The sequence below is a fragment of the Sturnira hondurensis genome, unplaced genomic scaffold (genome assembly GCF_014824575.4).
Source record: "Sturnira hondurensis isolate 20B ecotype Veracruz unplaced genomic scaffold, ASM1482457v3 Scaffold0022215, whole genome shotgun sequence".
Taxonomy (NCBI): Eukaryota; Metazoa; Chordata; class Mammalia; order Chiroptera; family Phyllostomidae; genus Sturnira; species Sturnira hondurensis.
The window spans coordinates 153,235-171,490 of NW_028094846.1; the positions used below are offsets into that span (position 1 = coordinate 153,235).

The 18,256-nt window shown below is 62.3% G+C and overlaps 2 protein-coding genes across 6 annotated transcripts in view; one reads left to right on the forward strand and one right to left on the reverse strand.

The window, feature by feature from the left end:
* Positions 1-11,652, reverse strand: part of NECTIN4 (nectin cell adhesion molecule 4) — a 36,079-nt gene extending 24,427 nt beyond the window's left edge. The window contains exons 1-6 of one of the 5 annotated variants that reach the window (XM_037035245.1): positions 11,274-11,643; positions 4,032-4,391; positions 2,408-2,698; positions 1,434-1,554; positions 453-601; positions 227-282 (exon numbers count right to left, since the gene is read on the reverse strand). In XM_037035245.1, coding sequence (XP_036891140.1) covers positions 227-282; positions 453-601; positions 1,434-1,554; positions 2,408-2,698; positions 4,032-4,391; positions 11,274-11,325 — 1,029 coding nt within the window. In that variant the 5' untranslated portion in view covers positions 11,326-11,643. Of the gene's footprint in view, positions 1-122; positions 283-452; positions 602-1,433; positions 1,555-2,407; positions 2,699-4,031; positions 4,392-11,273 lie in introns of all 5 variants that reach the window. The other 4 variants (XM_037035247.1, XM_037035246.1, XM_037035244.1 and 1 more) reach the window with 4 other exon arrangements.
* Positions 11,653-16,350: 4,698 nt separating this feature from the next.
* Positions 16,351-18,132, forward strand: KLHDC9 (kelch domain containing 9). The gene is made up of 4 exons (XM_037035020.1): positions 16,351-17,030; positions 17,201-17,360; positions 17,447-17,645; positions 17,873-18,132. Exons 1-4 carry the CDS (start codon positions 16,507-16,509, stop codon positions 18,037-18,039), a joined length of 1,050 nt encoding a protein of 349 aa, XP_036890915.1. The 5' UTR covers positions 16,351-16,506; the 3' UTR covers positions 18,040-18,132.
* The last annotated feature ends 124 nt before the right edge of the window (positions 18,133-18,256 follow it).

Genomic DNA, 18,256 nt, shown 5'->3' on the forward strand with positions numbered 1-18,256 from the left:
TCTGTAAGCTCCACGATGTCCACACTCAGTCCCCTCCCCTTCCCTGGTCCCAGCCCACCTGCTGCTTGCCTCCTCTGTGCCCCCAGCTTTGCTCCCCCCCCCCAGGAGCAGCCAGGACTCACAATTTCTGGGTCATCTGCTGGGCCTTGCGCCGGTGGTATAAGGACATCAGCAGCACCACCACCACCAGCAGGCACAAGAGGAGCGCCGCGATCACCCCCACCACCACCACGGAGGCCGACACCACGTCCACCTGCTTCCCCGTGGTCTCCTCTGGGTCTGCTGGGGGCAGGCCACCGTCTGAGCCGGGCACCCAGGTCCCGACACGCCCCCACCCCCTGTATCCTCACGACGCACACCCAGGCCACCCCGCAGGCACACGGTCCCACCCTCTCCAGCTGGCTGGGGCTTGCTTCTATGACCCCAGCCCCTGTGTCCGCCCCAGGGCTTACCAGCAACCTCCACGGTGACCCGAGAGTCCCTCGAGGACAGCTCATTGCTGACGTGGCAGACGTACACGCCACTGTGCTCGGGGGCCAGTGGGGGGAAGCCCAGGGTGTCCCCTTCCACACGCACCCCGCTTGGCAGAGGCCCGTCCAGCCTGGGGGACGGGGAAGCCGATGGGTGCTGGCCGGCAGGCGGGCTGAGGCCGCCACCACCGACAAGCCCAGACGGCCCTGCACCACCTTCCCGCCTGTCGTCACCCGAGCCCAGGCTGTTCCCACGGTGCCCCTCCCTCCCCCAGGCAGGCCTGGGCAGAGGCCCCCTTCTCCTGCCGCCCAGCCTGACCCGGGCACCCCCACACACGTGTGCCGTCCCACGAGCTCCCTCAGGCCTGTGTCACCCAGCCCCAAGTGCCAGGCACACAGAGCGTGGAGTCTGCACTACAGGACACTTCATTCCTGCCTGGGCCCCCGACATACTTGGAAAAAGGGATGGGGGCCGTCCCCTCGGGGCTACACACCAAGACCAGGGCAGAGCCCCAGGCACAAGGCCACTCGCCCATCACGGGCTCCCACATATAGGCCCGACCCTCCTCATTCCCTGGCCAGCAGACCCTGGAAAAGGCCAAGCCCTCCGTGAAGGAACTGGAAGAGGTGGGGGCGGGTTATAGGAGTGTGGGTTTAATAGCAGTTCCAATCACGTATTGTTTTGTCTTGCCCACTTTAGAAAGTTACATAAAAATATACAATGTTAATATTTAAGTGCTTTAGCATTTAAAAGTTACCAAAAAAGAGCCAAGGTCTTTATTAGGTTATTCCAGGTACAAGCCAGGAGTATTCAACAACCATGTGTGCTCTTGTGTTGGTCTGAATGTGCACCCCAATTTATCTGGGGCTCAGAATATGTTGTCCTAGCCCATAATGAGGACACACCAGCCTTAGAGAGAAGGACCCTAATCCCCCGTGAGGCCGCTCCGCCCGGGCCCTTACCGGGTCCAGTTGTAGGAGGGAGGGGGCTGCCCTTCACTCAGGCACTTGAGAGTAGCACCTTCTCTGCCCACCTGCCACAGCTTCCGGTCTTCAAGGCCCCTCACAGAGGCCTCGGCGAGGACTGGGTGGGAGGAGAGAGGAGAAACATGGGATTGATCTTGCTGTGCCTCCAAGGGTCCCCACACCAGCCCCCACCCTGCCTGAAAGGGCCCCCTGCAACCTCTGCTTCCTCCCCATCAGTGCCAGCCCTCCTGCTGGCCCGCTCTGCTCGTTGCTGGCAGAGCCTCACTACAGGGCTCCACCCTCTCGGGGCTCAGAGAGTCCACAGTGGCTGCCCTTCAAGGCCTCAGCACACCCCTGCTGGCGCCCAGAAGAGCTGGGAGCTAAACAATCTGACTGCTTCATTCGCTTCCTTAGCAAACATCTGTCGAGGACCAGCTTTGTGCCAAATGCTGGGTTAGCAGCAGCAGGAAACAGTGGCCTCCTCCCCCAGAGGCTCCAATGCAACGCAGGAAAACACCTGTGGTTCCCTGTGCACCTTCCCTGCACGTTCCCTGCACGTTCCCTGCACCAAGGGAGGCACTTTGCACTCCCAGGCCTTAATTCCCACGGGAACCCTGGAAGTGGGGTGACTACACTCCCAGCCTAGTCAGGCCGAGGGGCAGCTGCTAAGCAGCAGGGCCCAGGCGTGCCCCAAGTCTCTCTCGGGTCCCAATTCCAAGTTTACATGCGGCTCTCCCAGCCGCCCTGTGAGGCAGGCGACTGCCTTTGTCAGGAGCAGGGCACTGAAGGTCGGAGAGGTCCTCAGTCCTCTGGGGTGGCCCCACCTGGCCCTCCCCGCTCAGGCTGCTGTTCTCTCAGCCACATGTCATGGCCACAGGACCCTGCCAGCCGGCCTGGGACAGCTCAGGGTGTCCCAGTGTCTCTCCGATTTTCCTGATGCCCGTGGGCCCCCCCAAGACCCCGGCACTCACAGGCCACTTGGAGGACGTGGGTGATCCTCTGGTCCTGCAGCAGGCCCGGGTGGGACACCACACAGGTAAGCGGCTGCCCGTTCATGCTGCGGCTGGGCACCAGGTGGAACTCCGAAGTGACCGCGGCTGAGCGGGAGTGTGCGAAGGAGCGGTTGTACGTGGTGCCCTTGACCTCCGTGTCCCAGGTCACGGTGGGGGCCGGGCTGCCCTCTGCTGTGCAGGAGGCGGCCAGTGTCAGGCCCTGGCCCTCTTCCAGCGCTGGGCCGGGGTTCAGTGAGGGCAGGGGAGGCACTGCAGACAGATGGATGGACAGGAGGTGTGGTCACACAGAGTCTGCTCTGCCAGTCAGGTGGCCCTGCCCCTCCCAGCTCAGTCCCTCTCCTTGCACCAAGAAAGAGACCAGATGAGTGGTAGGATTTGGTATTTTTTACACTAAGCTGGGTCATTTTTGACTGAAAGCAATGAAGTAATTTTAAAATGAACCAGATAACACGTATATAATAATAATAATAACAGGCGCTATTTATTAAGCACTTGCTATACACCCAGTATTATGCTAAATACAACACGAATGTCATCTCGTGCAACCAACACACCACTGAGCCACACAGAGGTCATCGTCCCTGGTTCAGAGGCGGGGAGGCTGAGGCTCAGGGAAGCTAAGTGACATGTTCCTAGATCGGAAGCTCTGAGGCGCTGAGGCCTAGGTCACACTTGCATTTCCCTGCAAGGCTGGAGGCTGGAGGGACACGATGCTGGCCTTCCCTGTGTCCGTGATGGAAACAGCCCAGAGTGGAGGAGACTCAACTCGGCCGTAGGTCTGGGGCTTCCATTGACCGCAGTGCACAGGGCCAAGTGACGCTCTGAAGCACGGTTGCGGTCTCTGACCACATTCACTGAAGTCCCAGATCAAACGATATTAGCCCTACCTGGTCACACCTGGGCCTGCACGTCCGCTGGAAGGAGGCTTTGAAAGGGTGTCTTTAAATGTTGTGGAAACCAGTAAGTTCAGCTTGGAGAAGAGAGCTGGGTGGGGCGGGAGGAAGGCCTTCTGCTCTTTTTTTTTTTTGCGAGAGATTCCTGTATGTGCCCTGACCTGAGATGGAACCTGCAACCTTGGCGCATTGGGGATGAAGCTTTAACCAACTGCGCCACCAGGCTGGGGTCTCGGCTCTTTGAAATGGGGGCTGCTGGACAAGTCACCCAGGCCCAAGCCATGGGGAGGGCCTCCCACCCAGCTGGGAAGGAATGGGGCAGGGGCCTAGGAAGGCATCCAGGTGCGGTTGGGGGGTGGGGGGCTGGTGCAGGAAGCAGAGAGCGTGGGCACAGGTGAGAGAGAACAAGCTGGGCCCTGTTGCCCCACAGGTTGGAAGAAACAAAGGGGGCAGGTTTGACGGCAGCGGTGGAAACCCTGCTAATGAAGGGATTCTTCCCCAACGCTGACCGGGCTGGATCAAGTCGCTGAGGTCACCTGGAGATTGCGGGGGGGAGGGGGGGTGGAGGCGGGGAATGGGCTGCACGAGGCTCCCTCAACCTCTGCTACCCCACCTCTTACTTCTGCACCCCCTCCGCCGCCCCCCCCCACGCAGGCGCCCTTGGGCCTCGGCACAAGCAGCGCGCTTACCCAGCACGCGGAGCTGCAGCCGCGCCTGGAAGCTGCCGGCGGGGAAGGTGCTCACGCGGCACTCGTACTCGCCCTCGTCGGCCTGCACCGCGTTCCGGAGCAGCACTGCACCGTCCAGGGGATTCCGCGGCGGCGGCGGCTGCTCCACGCGGCCCTCGTAGCCCGGGCTCACGTGCAGCCCGTACTGGGCGTGCAGCAGCGCCAGCTCCCGCAGGCCCTCGCCCCCATCCCGGCGCGCCCAGGCCACCTGCGCCACCTGTTCGTCAGGGTCGCCTCGGTAGAAGCAGGGCAGCCTCGCGTCTTGACCCAGCACCACAGTCACCAGGTCCGCGCTTTCCAGCTCACCGGCCGCGCACTGGCCTGCAAGGGCAAAGACACAGCTGGTTAGGGGTCCCGCTGAGCCGGGGACGCGCATAATGAGGATGACAGCCAAGGGGGCCCTCGGGGCCATTACCTCACTACAACTAGGACCACAGAGCACTCCCAGCAGGTAGGCGTTATTATCACCGTTTAACAGGTGAGGAAACTGAGACCTAGAGAGGAAATGACTTGCCTAAGACCACACCCAGGAGGAGTGGCAGAGTTACACCCTCTCCCAGCCCAAGGTGGGGGCTGTGACCCAGGAGAGACCTGGCTTCTGCCCTCAGGGCGCTCAGGGTCCTATCAGGGGGCCACGTCCATGTTCACAAAGCTAGGGACACCTCCGACAAGCCCTTCATACGGAGGGGAAAACGGCACCCGCAGGAGACGTGGCCAGGAGCTGAGGCCTCAGCAAGGGCCTGGGTGTGCGGGGGAGCCCATCCCAGGAAGCCCTGCAGAATATTCTTTTTTTTTAAAGATTTTATTTATTTATTTATCTTTAGAGGGGAAGGAGAGAGGGAGAGAAACGTCCATGTGTGGTTGCCTTTCATGCGTCCCCTGCTGGGAGTTGGCCTGCAGGGAACCGACCTGCAACCCAGGCATGTGCCCTGACTGGGAACCGAAACCCCAATCCTCTGGTTCGCAGGCCCGCGCTCAATTCACTGAGCTACACCAGCCAGGGCCAGAACATTCTTTTTGAGGCTTGAAGATGAGAGAACTGGATTCCCAGAGGGAGGAAGGTGTCCTGCGTGGGAGGGGATGGAGGCTGTGGGAGAGGAATGAGCAAGTCCCCCCAGACAGAAAGGCCTTGGGTTGGGGGCTCAGGGCAGACATGCGGTGGGTAACAGGGTCTGCCTGGGAGGGAGCTGCAGCCAGAGGATCAGGACATGGGGGTGGCCCGGAAAGCGAGCACATCTACGGGGCACAGCACGCGGCACTCGGGGGGTGGGTTCTGCAGCCCCGTCTGCAAGGAGGGCCTGTCTCCTGCCCCCGTGACAGCACAGGTGGGGACAGAGAGGGGCCCAGGTGGGGTGGTTCTGACTCTGTGCCCAGCTGGTGGGAGGGGAGAAGGGGACAGTTCCTGGTAGAAACTCAGCAGGACCATCACTGCCCAGGAAGAGAGATGACAGGCAGACTCAGATGCGAGCCACACACCTGCTGTGTGGTCCCTGTCCCCATGGCCCTGCAGGGGACGCCCTCCTCCCTGTCTGGTGGCTGCTGCTCACCCGAGGGGACACCTCCCGGAGCCCACCCCCTACCCTACTGTGGGTGCAAGCAGCTTGGTGCCGCCCCCGCAGTGCCCGCCCCCGCCACACACACACACACACACACACACACACACACACAGTGCTTCATCCCACAGGCTGTGCCTGTTGTTCCCACCAGCTGAGCTCTGCAGAGTGCAAACTGGGCCTCCCGTTGGACGAGGAGCATGTGGCCTGCATTCCAGCCTGGAATTGGCTCTCTGTCAGGCCGCTGAGTGAGTGAATGAGTGAGGGGGTGAGAGACAGGGAGGGTGGGCAGGGACACCAAGGAGAAACCAGCAGTCTCCCCAGAGACAGGGAGGGGTGGGCAGGGCGACCTCTGACAGGAGGGACTGGTTAGCTGGGTTTGTTGCAAGGGAACCAAGAAGGGGGCGGACAGGGCAGGCATGAGGTGGAGGGGACAAAGGCGCCCCCCAGTGGGTCAGAGGGTCCCAGTGAAGCAGAGCCTGGGGCAGAGGGAGGAGTCCCCGAAGCCCTGCTTGCACAGGGTGGAAGGATGGCGGAGGGAGGCGGCTGCTGGGAGCTGGGAGGGCCCTGCAAGGGACGGGACAGACCTGCAGGGCTGGATACCAGGGCCCTGAGCTGCCTGAGTTGGTGCTGGTCCCACCCAGCCCAGCCTGGGAGTCCAGCGAACCACGTGCACCCTCCCAGGCACTTTCCGTCCTCCCAGGAGCAGGTAGGGCTGCCAGGGAAGACCTGGGGTGGCCGCAGATGAGGGCTTCCTGCACCTCATCCTCAACTTCCCACACCTCGGTCTGTGCTGGCCAGCGGGACCCAAGCCTGGCCACTGTGGGACACTGAAGCCCCTTGGAGGACACCTTCCAGGGCGGGGCCAGAGTGTGCTTTTCATGCACATCCTGACCCTTTACAACCATCTGCCCCCCAACTAGTAACCCACACTCCCCCCAAAACCAGTTTCTAGGGCACAGTGGGCACGGAGCAGCCAGCACACACCTGGTCCTACCCTCGAGTCCCTGCCGGTGAGCCCCAGAGCCACGTCCCCAGGGACAAGCTGAAACTCTGCAGTGAGGAGCCCAGGGCAACAGGAAGTCCCCTCTGGGTTTCTCCCCAGCCCCCCTGGTCCTAAGTCCAGTGTTTAGTGGAAGCATCTCGGCTCAGGGTGACACCCGCTTCCACGCACGCACACGCACGCACACACTCAGAAAGAGCAGAGCCAGGCTCGGGTGGAACCAGAGCAGCCAGGACGGCCTCCCCCGCCCCCACCCAGGGCCTCCCTGGTGTCAGCATGATGATGTCACCAACGCACCTGAGGAGACACACTGCCTGTCTGGTGAGGTCACCGCGCGGGCCAGGCCCACCACCCTTCTCCTGCACCTGTTTGCTGAGACTGGTGGACTCTGCTGGCAGGCCCTCCGCCCTCTGACCCTCCCAGCCCTCCACCCTGCAGCCCCAGGACGCTGGTCAGGAGCCGTGGTGATTCAGACCTGCTGCGGAGCCACAGCCGCCACCAGCCACACCTTGCGCAAGGGACGGAACAGGCCCGACTGGCCGGACAGGTCCCTGCCCAGCTTCCCGCACCCCGGCCAGGCCCCCACGCTCGCCTGCTCCCAGACGGGCCGTCCGTCCCTGGCTGCTGCTGGCTACTCCCCACCCCGAGCTTGGCCCCGACTTTCCCATGTGTGTGAGGCCTGGCCTGAGGAGGGGAAACTGAGGCCAACAGCCGCAGAGAGTGTCCCTTCCTCACAAGGGGTCTGTCCCCATCAGCGTTTCCTGAGGGGACAGTGGGGGTCAGTGAGGAGGAGGGAGTGTGAGTTCCGTGGGCCTGGGCACAGGCTGCAGGGGAGGCCGGGGGCCCTCGTGGCTAGCGCCCCCACGCTGGGGCTGTCTCCTCGCCTGCAGGGGGCGTGCGGCCCGGGAGTGGTCCCATCTGACCTTCGGGAGAGTGTGTGCCTTCCTGTGTCCAGAGAGAAGCGCTGGGTGGCTGGGCATGTGGGTGCGGGGACCGAGGACTCTGCTCACGGCGGACACTTGGATGTCTGCCTGCCTGGTCCCCTGGTCTCTCAGCTATGGAGGTCAGCGGTGCATGGCTCTGTGTCCGGCCAGAGTGCCTCCCCAGCTGCCCTCCCACCTCAGCCCAGAGTGCAGGGCAGAGTCGGCCTAGGCACGGGGACCCAGAAATAAGGTCACTGTCCCCCCAGGTGATGGGAAGTTGCCATCAAGGGATCCCCAACAGAATAGAACAAGACCTCGCTCTGCCCTTGCTCCTCAGGTTCTCACTAGGACCCATCCTCCTCACCGCCAGCTGCTCCCCAGGCCCCAGGCCTCTGGCCCCCCAAGGGCTCTACTGTGGCCACTAGCCGAAAATCAGCTCTGGCTCCAGATCCCTGTGATGGTCCTCTGGTGTGGGTGTGGCAGAAGGGGGCACCCTGGGGAAGGGCCAAGCCATTCAGGGTCTGGGCTCCTCCGTTAACCCTCGCCTCCCCTCACCACACAGCCGCAGCCCCCCCACAGAGAGGGGGGTACAGGTGAGGCTGAGGTGAGAAGGCACCTGGGAGGGGCCCTGAAGCCCCGCATTCAGGACAGGTGACACAAACAAGCCCCCTTCCTTCCCCCTCCCACACTGCTGTGGCCATGGGGTACTGAGGGACTCTGGAAACCAGGAGCCTCTCCTTCTGGCTTCACCCCTCTCCCTCAATTACCCCCCATGGTCCTAAGCCCCCCAGCTTAGTGAGAGTTTCTCAATCTGGGCAAAGCGCCCACCCACCGATTAGAGTCTGGTGGGGGGGGGCACGCTGATCACACAGAGAGCAGAGAACAATGGGGCAGGGCAGGCCTGCAGGCAGCTCTGCTCTGGCCCAGACACACAGATAAGTCCCCTAAACCCCCCGGAGCCAGTCTGAGCCCAGCTGAGTCACCGCAGCAGCCACACTGTGGGTGGGAGACCCAGGATTCAACTTCTCCCAAACTCCTGAGATCCTAGCCACCCCCCAAGTGTGGCCAGCTCTGCCCCAGCTCGGCTTTCAGCTCGCACAGATTGTAAAGGCAAGTGGGGTTAGGGCAGGGAACCAGGGGGAAGGCCAGGGCTCAGGTGCCTGTCCCTCCTTCACAGCCCTCCTCCAGGGGGGTCTTCACAGACCTTCCAGGGGCTGGCAGCCCCAGGTCTGAAGGTCACCTTCTTGTTTTCTGCTCTGTTCCCCTGGGCTCTCTCATTCCCTCCATTCTCAGCTCCCACTCTCCCCACCCCTCCCCTCTGCCTAAATCTGGTACAGAAATGGCTGTTTGGACCTGGCTGCTGTGGCTCAGTGCATTGTGAACCAGAAGGTCACCAGTTTGATTCCCAGTCAGGGCATATGCCTGGGTTGCAGGCCAGGTCCCCAGTGCGGGGCGCCCAAGGCAGCCAATCCAGGTATTTCTGGGACAGTGGATTCCGCTGCACCATCTCTGTGGCAGGGGTTCCCTTAGTACAGCCCCCCAAGCATCAGGGTGGGACCGAGGTCTCTGAGGCCACAGGGCTTCCCTGGGTCTGGGTAGGTGCTACAGGGAAGGGCCTGCCCCCCATGTAACAGGAGTAGAAAAACAGGGGTGCCCCTCCCTTTCTAGGAAACCAACCCCAACAAAAGGCTGGTCCTCACCCCCAGAGCACAGACCTCAGAATTCAGAGAACCCCTCACCCGCTGAGCCCAGGGGGCCCAGTTGGGTCAGACAAAGAGCTAGTGAGAAGACCCTACTGGAGGGGTGTTGGGGTGTTGGCAGATTTGGGAGGGAGGAGGAGGGGACCTCACCCGGAAGCTCATCCATTAAAGAGAAACAAAGAGCTGCGTGCGGGCGCCTCCTCCCAAGTTCGCTCCTCTCCCGGTCAGGGGTGGGGCAGGGCCCCGGGGCAGCAGAGCTTTCCTGGCCCTGCAGTTGGGGGCCCGACGTGCTGAGGCAGAAGGCGGTGCCTGGGGAAAGCTGGCCGTGGTCCCCACTCAGAGATGCAGCTGGGCCGCCTCCTTTTATCACCACAGCCAGTCTGATCACCTGGCTGGGCATTCTCCCCCACAGGCTCTCAGAGCTGGAAAGCCGTGGAGGCCAGCAGTCCTACCGCTGGGTTTCTTAGGTGCCCCCGGCCCCTAACAGATTAATAGCTGAACTGGGGCCAGAGCTCAGCCCCTGAACTGGGGCCACTGCTTTTCCAGGGACCAGAAACACTCCAGCTTCCTGGGAGCCACTGAGGAGATGCCTGAACACAGAGGAGCCGGATGGGGGGAGCAGTGTGGGGGGCTCAGCTGGTGCTTGGGCAGGGGGCCTGAGGTCTGCCCTCCAGCCCTCAGGGCGCCCACCAGCCCTGAGTGTGTGACAGCATTGTGGCGACTGGCTGGGCACCCCTCCCCTCCCCCGGCCTTCTGCGAGGAGGAACAGCTCTGTGCCGTGGAGAAAGACGGCAGGGACCCTGCCCTGTCGCACACAGACGGCTTGCACTCAGTGGGCTGGGGACCGGCAGGGCTCCCTGGGCTGCCCGACTCCCCATCTCCCTCCCGTCCAGTGCGGGAGCTGCAGCTGCAGCCCTTTGATCCACATCGAGTCCTGAGACTCAGCAACTCCACTCCCGAGTGTGGGCAGGTCCTGCAGGCAAGCGGCTGAGGGCCTGGCCCCGGGCAGCCTGGCTCCGCCCACCTGGCCTAAGCAAGTGAGGAGGGTGGTCTGAGGAATGGGACTTAGCGTGGGGGGGCCAACTGCCTTTCTATCTTAAGATCGAAGGAGAGCAGCACATCCAGCCCTTGACAGCTTTGGCTGGGGGCGGGGCAGACGATGTGGGCCCCGCTGGACAACAAGGCTGCTCCAAGCACCGGGGGTCAAACTGTCCTATGAGCAGGTCCCCAGACCCCCAAGGGGGGCAGCCTCCACTACTCATCACCCTGGGCACAGCCCATGGAATCCCACTGGGGTGTCCTTGGGCACAGCATGCACTCTGTCCCCCATCTGAAGATTAGAAGTCCCAACCCCGTCCGTGTGCTCTCTGTACACTAGAAAGCAGGAATGCAAGGCATCTGACTCAGACAATGGGGAACGGGGATGAACTAGAGGGAACCACACCTAGCTGGACAAGGTTCCCTACCCCAGTCCCACCTCGTCTGAGGAACCACCTCATGACCCCACCATGCCTCTAACAATGTGTCCAGGGAAAGCGAGGGGCCGTACCCCCAAACCAGGTGCCGGTCCTGGGACTCTAGGACGTCACAGACAGAGGAGGAGAGACACCCTGTCCTCTCTCTGGGCATCAGGCATCCTGCCCTCACTCCCATGACTGTGGACCAGCTCAGCCTGAGTCAGCCTCAGCGCCAGTCAGCAGTTTCGGGCCCAGTGGGGAGATGAGGGCTGTGTGGAGGGTCCCCTGTTCCTCTGCACTGGTCACCTCATCTCTTCCACCCCCCCCCCGCCCCGAGGCAGCTCCAGCCTCTGCAGCCGTCCTCAGGGCCCCCAGATGGGGTGGCCTGGCCCAGGGCCAGAGGGAACACCAAGGGGAGCTGGTCTGACCCTTCTGGGAAGCGACTGGCAGTCGGGGTGGGAGAGAGAGTTGGGTCCTCAACTCAGACTCGTGGGAGGGAGGGCGCATATGCATGCACACCCAACCTTGGCTCAGCAGCAAGGGTCCTGGTAGCTCCCGGAGGCCTACCTGTGAGCGATGCCAGGAGCAGCAGCAGCAGCCAGAGCTCAGGCCCCCACATGTCGGCTCCCAGGGACAGGGGCCTTGGTCCAAACGCAGACCTGCCCAGCGTTTCTGAAGGTCCGCCGAGTGCTCCCTGGGAGCCGGCTTGAGAGCTGGAGAGGTCGCTGCCCCGAAGGCAGGGGAAGTCACGGAGTCCTCAGGCACGGACACACCTGCCTGTCCCTCGGAGCTCCTGCGAGGGGACCCTGCCCGTTCTGCCCACCCCACTGCGGTTACCCCCAAGGAGCCGTGATCGGAGCTCTGTGCTCCCCCAGAGCTTCTTCCCACGCTGTGGCCAACAGCTACGGTAGAAACCTGGGAACCTGCTCAGCAGGTCAGAACAGGTGCGTCTCTGGGGGCTGGGCCTGGCACAGAGACACAGAGCCACCGCCCCCACGGCCTGGGCCAGCTAATGGGTGCTGGGGAGGGAGGGAAGGACCTGATGGGGTGGGATCCCATCGTCAGCTCTAGGCTTCACCTGGCAGTGAGTGTGGAAGGGGCTGTGAAGAGAGAGGCAAGGCAGAGGGGTGGGTGGGGAGGGCAGCAGCAGGCCCTCGTGGCCCCAGGAGGGAGGTGAGGGCCAGGAGGAATAGGGCAAGGCCCTCTGGGTGGAACCTGAGCATCCCACATCCTGCCAGCCTTGCTGCCTTCCTGGGACCTTAGCATCCCCCCAGTCTCCTGGGGGTAAAGGGGGCTCAGTTTTGGAGGCCCAGACTCAGGGACGGGAAGAGCCGGGGACAGCCCCAGCCCCAGCCCCAGCCCCCGTCCCATAGATGAGAAGCAGCCCAAAGAGCAGAGGGGCCTGCAGGAGGACCTCTCAGGGTTTGCTCAGACGCCAGTGTCCAGAGGCAGGAAGCTACTTCCAAGATCCCTAAAAAGGAACCGGAGGGACCCCCCCTCCCCTGCCAGGTAGAAGATGCCAAGGGACTGACCAAGGAATTAGCCCCTAGGTTCCTGGCCTCCCCAGCAGGGCCTCATCTGGTCACACCTTCTTGTTACCTGGCTGGCCAGGAGTCCCATAGGTGCGAGGGGTCCCTTCCCACCATCTCCATGGTCACTTTGTCCATTTATCTCATGATACTGGACTTTGAGAGGATGATCTTGATTTAAACTGTCTCCTCCCGCTCTTCCTCGGCCTCTGCTAGGCCCTTTATTATAGTTTGTGCGCTCACGTATAATTTGTGCACATCTTATCTCCTTAACTAAATTGTAAGCTTTAGTTCAGGCAGCATTGACTGAAGCTTGCTGTGTGCCAGAGAGTCAGCAAATGTGTAAATTGACGGACAGGACAAGAGCCGTAGTCTGTGAACTAGAAAGTCGGGCTTGTTTTACCATCACGTCTCAGTTATCCATGCTGGGACAGTCCCCAGCACACAAGGGACAGAACACCTCGTCTTAAAGGCATGAATCCAGGAAGGCAGGGGTGTCAGTGTGGAGACCCCTGGTCAGTGACCAGGACCGTACCCCTCCCTGCTCTGGACCAGGACCCCACTCTGGTCCTAGACCCCAGCTCTCAGCCATGACCGTGTAGACACCTCTTCTTCAAGGTCACAAGGGCCAGGAGGGATGCCCAAACTGCCCGGTTCCTGCCCAGGTCCACCTTGGCGAGCCCCTTCCCTCAGGACTCAGGGGCGAGGGGGGGTTGGGACTGGGAGCAGCCACACCCTGATGCTGCTTTCAGATCCCCGGTGGCAGGAAGGGGTGGGCAGGGCAGGGGGAGTGGGAGGGGAGCACCCCACGTTATAATCATAATTACCACACGCTGGATCCTATCGTATGGTTCCAGAGTTGCTCTTCTCCTTCCCACGGACACACCTCTCCAGGTCCAGGAAACCCAGGGAAACTGAGGCACAGAGAAGCAGTCCCTGCATCTCCATCAGCTTTCCCACTCATAGCACACCCAGGCCCCTGCCACATGGACGGCCGATGGAGATAGGATGCCACAGGTGGTATGGAGGCCAGGAGGGACCATCACACTTTCACGGTCCCTGTACACAGCAGAGGTGGCCTTGGGGGAGGGGGTTCTTTCTCTCCCTCCCTCCACATGCCCCCACCCCATCCCCTGAGCAGCAATCCAGTGTCTCAGGGCCTTGCTGGCAGGGCAGGGACTCGTCTTCAATACTCAGGCCTTTGTGTCCCTTATCTGGGGGGACGCCTGTGGAAAGTAGGTTCTAGGGTATGGGCTATAAGGAATGCTGGCTGGAGAAGATTCCCAGAGCAGGGCCCCGTCTCATTGAGCCCCATTCCCCTCATGCCTCTTCCCACCCTCCTCCCACCCACATTCCGGGCCCTAGAATGGGAACAATTCATGCCACGGTGGCATCTTCAGCACGGACACGTGCCTGCCTGCGTTCATCCACCTGGCATGAGGGAGCACCGCTCCGTGCCAGTCCAGGAGGGGACGGGGCCCTTGAGCCTGGCCCCTGCCCTCAGGGAACCCTGGGTAAGCAGAGGCAGAGACATGAGCTGTACATCATGGTGTGCTCCCTGGTGAATGCGTGACCTCTGCATCCACCCTCAGCCGTGGGCACAGGTGCGGGTGCTTGTTACCAGTGCGTGTCCCAGCACCCGCCTGTGGCCCCGCTGGCCCGTGGCAGCCACACACCTGAGCTAAACCGGTTTGAGTGGGTTATGCCGAAAGTTTTGTTTGTGTCAATGGGCCTTAGAGGTGAGTCAGGCAGGGCCGGGGTGGGGTGGGGTGGGGTGGGGGGAGGAAGAGTGAGAGTGAGGGTCAGACCAGTGGGCGGCAGGCAGGAGGGGCTGGCTGTTGGGAGGGTGGGTTGGGGGCAGCCGGGCAAGCTCCTGGGTGAGTAACGTCCTGTTTGTTTGTGGTGAGATCCCAGGTCAGAGGAGGGACATGACTTTGGGAGAGACAAGAGCGGTAGCAAATCAGGGTGGAAGCAGCTGGCGTGTGGACGCCAACAGGTCTGTGGTCCCTCCTGTCCAGGGCTGCTTCTCCTCACCTGCTTGCTGCCTTGGCTTCTGTACTTTGTACAGAAGGGGCTGGGGTGCCGACTGGTATCGTGGGGGGAGATTAGGGATACGGGACTTGCTCCCATCCCCTGGGGGACACTGACACCTATGGAGGGGCAGGGAGGGACCCCGTACAGGACACGAGATCCTCTGCTGAAAACACCTGTTCTCCCCTCAGGCTGGAGTGTCACTGTGCGTGGTGTCGGGGTGATGTCCTGCTTCCCACAGGATTCCATGTGCTGCACAGCCTGTCCAGCAGGCGCCTCAATCTCCAGTTTCCAGCCCCATCCTTAGTGACAACCTCGGTTCCTGGTCACCTGACAGCATCCATCAGAGCTGTGGGGCAGAATCTGCGTGGCCCTGAAGGGCCCTGGAGCCAGGCAGAACCACCTGGGCAGCAGGAGGTGGCTGGATGGCACGCTCTGCTTCTCAGCCCAGGAGTGTTCTGTACACACAGCATCACGAAGGTCAGGGACCGGGGCTGGGTGCAGAGACGGGTGCCTTTATTCTTTGGTCCTGGTCTCAGGCCAGGTTCGTGCTTTTAGGAGGCGCTAGAGAGAGGTCCTCGCTGGTCCCGGGCAAGAGTAGGAGCCCTCACGGAATCAGAGTCTCCCAAGTGGTGGCAGCAGCAGAAGACACAGCAGTGAAGAGGAGAGACCAGAGGTGAGGCAGAGTCCTGTGACCATGATGACAGTGGATCCTGTGAGGGACCCCATGCTGTGCTCCCTGCAACCCGACTCTGTCCCCAAGGGAACATCTGGGCTAGCACCAAGCTCTGCAGCTTCTCCACTGGAGGTGGCGGGGCGGCTCCTCTCCCAACCAGAGATGGTGGCTCTTCCAGCCCTCAGCTGCAGCTCCACAGCCACCCAACCCGGACCCTCAGGGAAAGCCCCCTGCCCACCCCACCGCAATCCAGCTTGACTCCAGTACCAGCCCTGGGGGTGGTGGGGCAGCTGCAGAGCAGAAAAGGTCAGTAGGCAGTACAGGTCACTGCAATGTAAGAAGAGTGACCCCACCCCCAGGCAGCACCCCCCTAAATCCTAGGACAGTGACAGATCGGAATCCAGCTGTTGGAATCAGCCCACCACAAGCCTCAGGGAGAAGATTGGCTTTCAGAGTTCAGCCAAAGACATGAGACGTTAGGGGTTTGTTAGACTTTCCCACGAACTGGGAAACAGGGTCTTCCATGTTGGACTCCAGCGAAGTGATAGCTGCGGGCGCAGAGGCTTTCTCCACTGCGAGGAAGCCTCGGGCTTAGGGTGCACATGGATGGGGTGCAGGTCCGGGCAACCCTCCGGGTTCTCTGGCTGAGCCTCCTTGAGCATCCCCTTCACGCCGCCTTCTTGGACAGACGCAGGATCGAGTCAGGGCAGGGAAAGCCCAGCTGTGCTATCGGACTGCTGGCCCACTTTGGACACCTCTGCGGCCTGGGCCATCGAGGTGCAGAAACCAGAAACAAAGGCGGCAGCGCTCGTTCCACGTACAGCCCAGCTCCGGGTACGAAGATCCAGCTTCTGTCCCGCCCCGCCCAGTCGGAACGGGCTTCCATCTGTCCTGCCAACTGTGGCAGAAACCAGCTGCTTGCATCTGGGCCCCTTGAGGAGCCGCCCAGGGGCCCGGCTTGAATAGAGAAAGACTCGAGGAGGGCAGCAGTCGTTCCTCGCTCCGCCCCTACTTGGCCCAAGCAAGCGCAGCTCTTCAGGGCGACTGGTGCCCTTGATCCCGGGGGTCTAAGCGCCGTCGCCCTCGTTCCTGTGTCTGGGTGTGGTGGGGACCGCGAGCCCCAGAGCCGGGGCTCTGCTGCCCCCCAGCGGCCAGGCGGAGCACGAGGGTGGGGCTGCTGCGCTGCGGAGATCCAACGGCGTGGGTCTGCCGCCGCAAGGCCAGGGCGCCCCTCCTGCCCCCCGGAGCCCCACACGGCCCCTCCCGTCCCGCCAGCACCTAGCTCGCCGCTTAGGGACGCGGTCCTTCTAAGATCCTCTGCCTCGCGCTGCCTCAGGGAACCGGCTCCCAAGACTTTCATTCACCTGGCACAGCTCCTATCGCCACGGTAACCACGCAGCTCCCATCGTCACGGTAACCGGCGCTTTGCGACCTTCGGTTTGCGGCTTGGGGCGTGGTCGCACTGCTGCGCCGGTTGCTGGGCGAAGGTGGAGGGAGCGAAGCTGGAGGCGCCAGCTCCAGGACCTTGTGGAGGGTTCCGCGCAGCCCCTCTGCACCCCGGACTATGGAGGCGGCGTCCCCAGGCAGGGCGGGGGGCTCACGCTGGACCTGGAGCCCGGTGGCCCAGGACGCGCTGCTGGCCCGGGCCTTCCACTCGTGCACCGAGCTGCGAGGCCGGCTCTATGTGGTGGGGGGTCTCCTGAGCGGCAAGGCTACCGAGCCAAGTGGTGACACGGTGGTCTTGGACGTGGTGGGGGGCCTGGTCGTGCGGGAGGGGGCGCGGGGCGGCCCGAGGCGCAGCCACCACGATGCGGCGGCGCTGTGCGGGCGCTGGCTGTGCGCTGTGGGCGGCTGGGACGGGGCGCACCGCCTGGCCTCGGTGGCTGCGCTGGACACGGAGCGTGGGGAGTGGGAAGTGTGGACCATGGAGCCCGGCAGCCGACCTCCCGCTGGCCTCAGCGGCCACACCTGCACCCGCCTCTCGGACCGCGAGCTGCGGGTGGCGGGCCGGGAGGGCGGGACGTGCACTCAGCGCCGCTACGGCAGCATCTACTCGCTGAGGCTCGACCCCAATGCCCGCACCTATTGGTATGGCTCCCCTGCGCCCACTCTGGCAGCCTCCTCCCCGAGGATGGCCGAGCTCTCCTGCTACCGTCCAGTCCCTGCCTGCTTTCTACCCTTGGCTAAGGGGTGGGAACTGGGCAGGACTATGCGGTTTCCGGAACCCCCCGCTCAACCTGACCGGTGCATACTCGCAGCTACACAGAGGAAGGCTGCCGCTCGGCTTCCCGATCCGGGCACTGCGCTGCCCTGCTCCCGACCCCGGGGCCCCGCCCAGGCCACCAGCTCCTGCTCTTTGGGGGTTGCAGCTCAGCTGACCTAGAAGTAGCTGGGCAGTGGGGTCGCGGGAAGATTAAGGTACTACTGTTCATACCTCGCTCAGGGTGGAAGGCGGTTAAAATTGGGACCCTCAAATTCCTCCAGTCCCTTCTTTCTCCCCCCAGGAGGAGCCGCCCGAGGCCCCTGGTTTGATTGCACAACTGGGAAAGCTTGTGAGCAGTAGCCAGGGGTCCCCGCAGGGGCCCCGGGGACTTCGGTATCACTCCTGTTCTGTGGTTGGGCCCTTTGCTGTACTATTTGGTGGAGAAACACTGACCAGAGCCAGAGACACCATCTGCAATGACCTCTATGTCTACGATGCACGTGAGCCAGCCTTGCCGCTGAGTGGGGAGCCCAGAGACCGTAGGAAGAAAGTGGGTAATCACGGGGTGGGGAGGAGAAAGAATTGGCAGACTAGTATGAGGAATACACAGATTATTTGGTGTTGCAGAGACCAACAGTCTAGTGGAGGGAAAACAGAGACAAGCCTATGGTCTTAAGAGCCTGTCAGTGTGAGGAGCGCCTGTGCCCAGCCCCACCTCTCTCAACAGGCACTTCCCCTGCTCTGTGGTTCCACTTCCCTTGTGCTGACCGGGCCCTGAAGCGCGTGGGCCACCGCACCTGCCTTTGGAACGGCCAGCTGTACCTGGTGGGAGGTTTCGGTGAAGACGGCAGGACAGCCAGCCCACAGGTCTACACCCTGGACCTCTACCTCTAAGGAACTGTGCTGGGGTGCACAGGCAAGCCTCACAGTGGTATTACTAGAGCTGTCTGCCTCGTAACAAATGTTTATTAAATTTCACGCTACTAGTCAGAATTTGTGTTGGACTCTCTGGGGTGAGGGCAGTAAACAGCCGACATCTTCGTGTGCAAGGGAAAGGAGAAAGTGTCGATTGATTTGCCTCTGATGCTGGGAGCTTCCCCTGCCCCAGCGA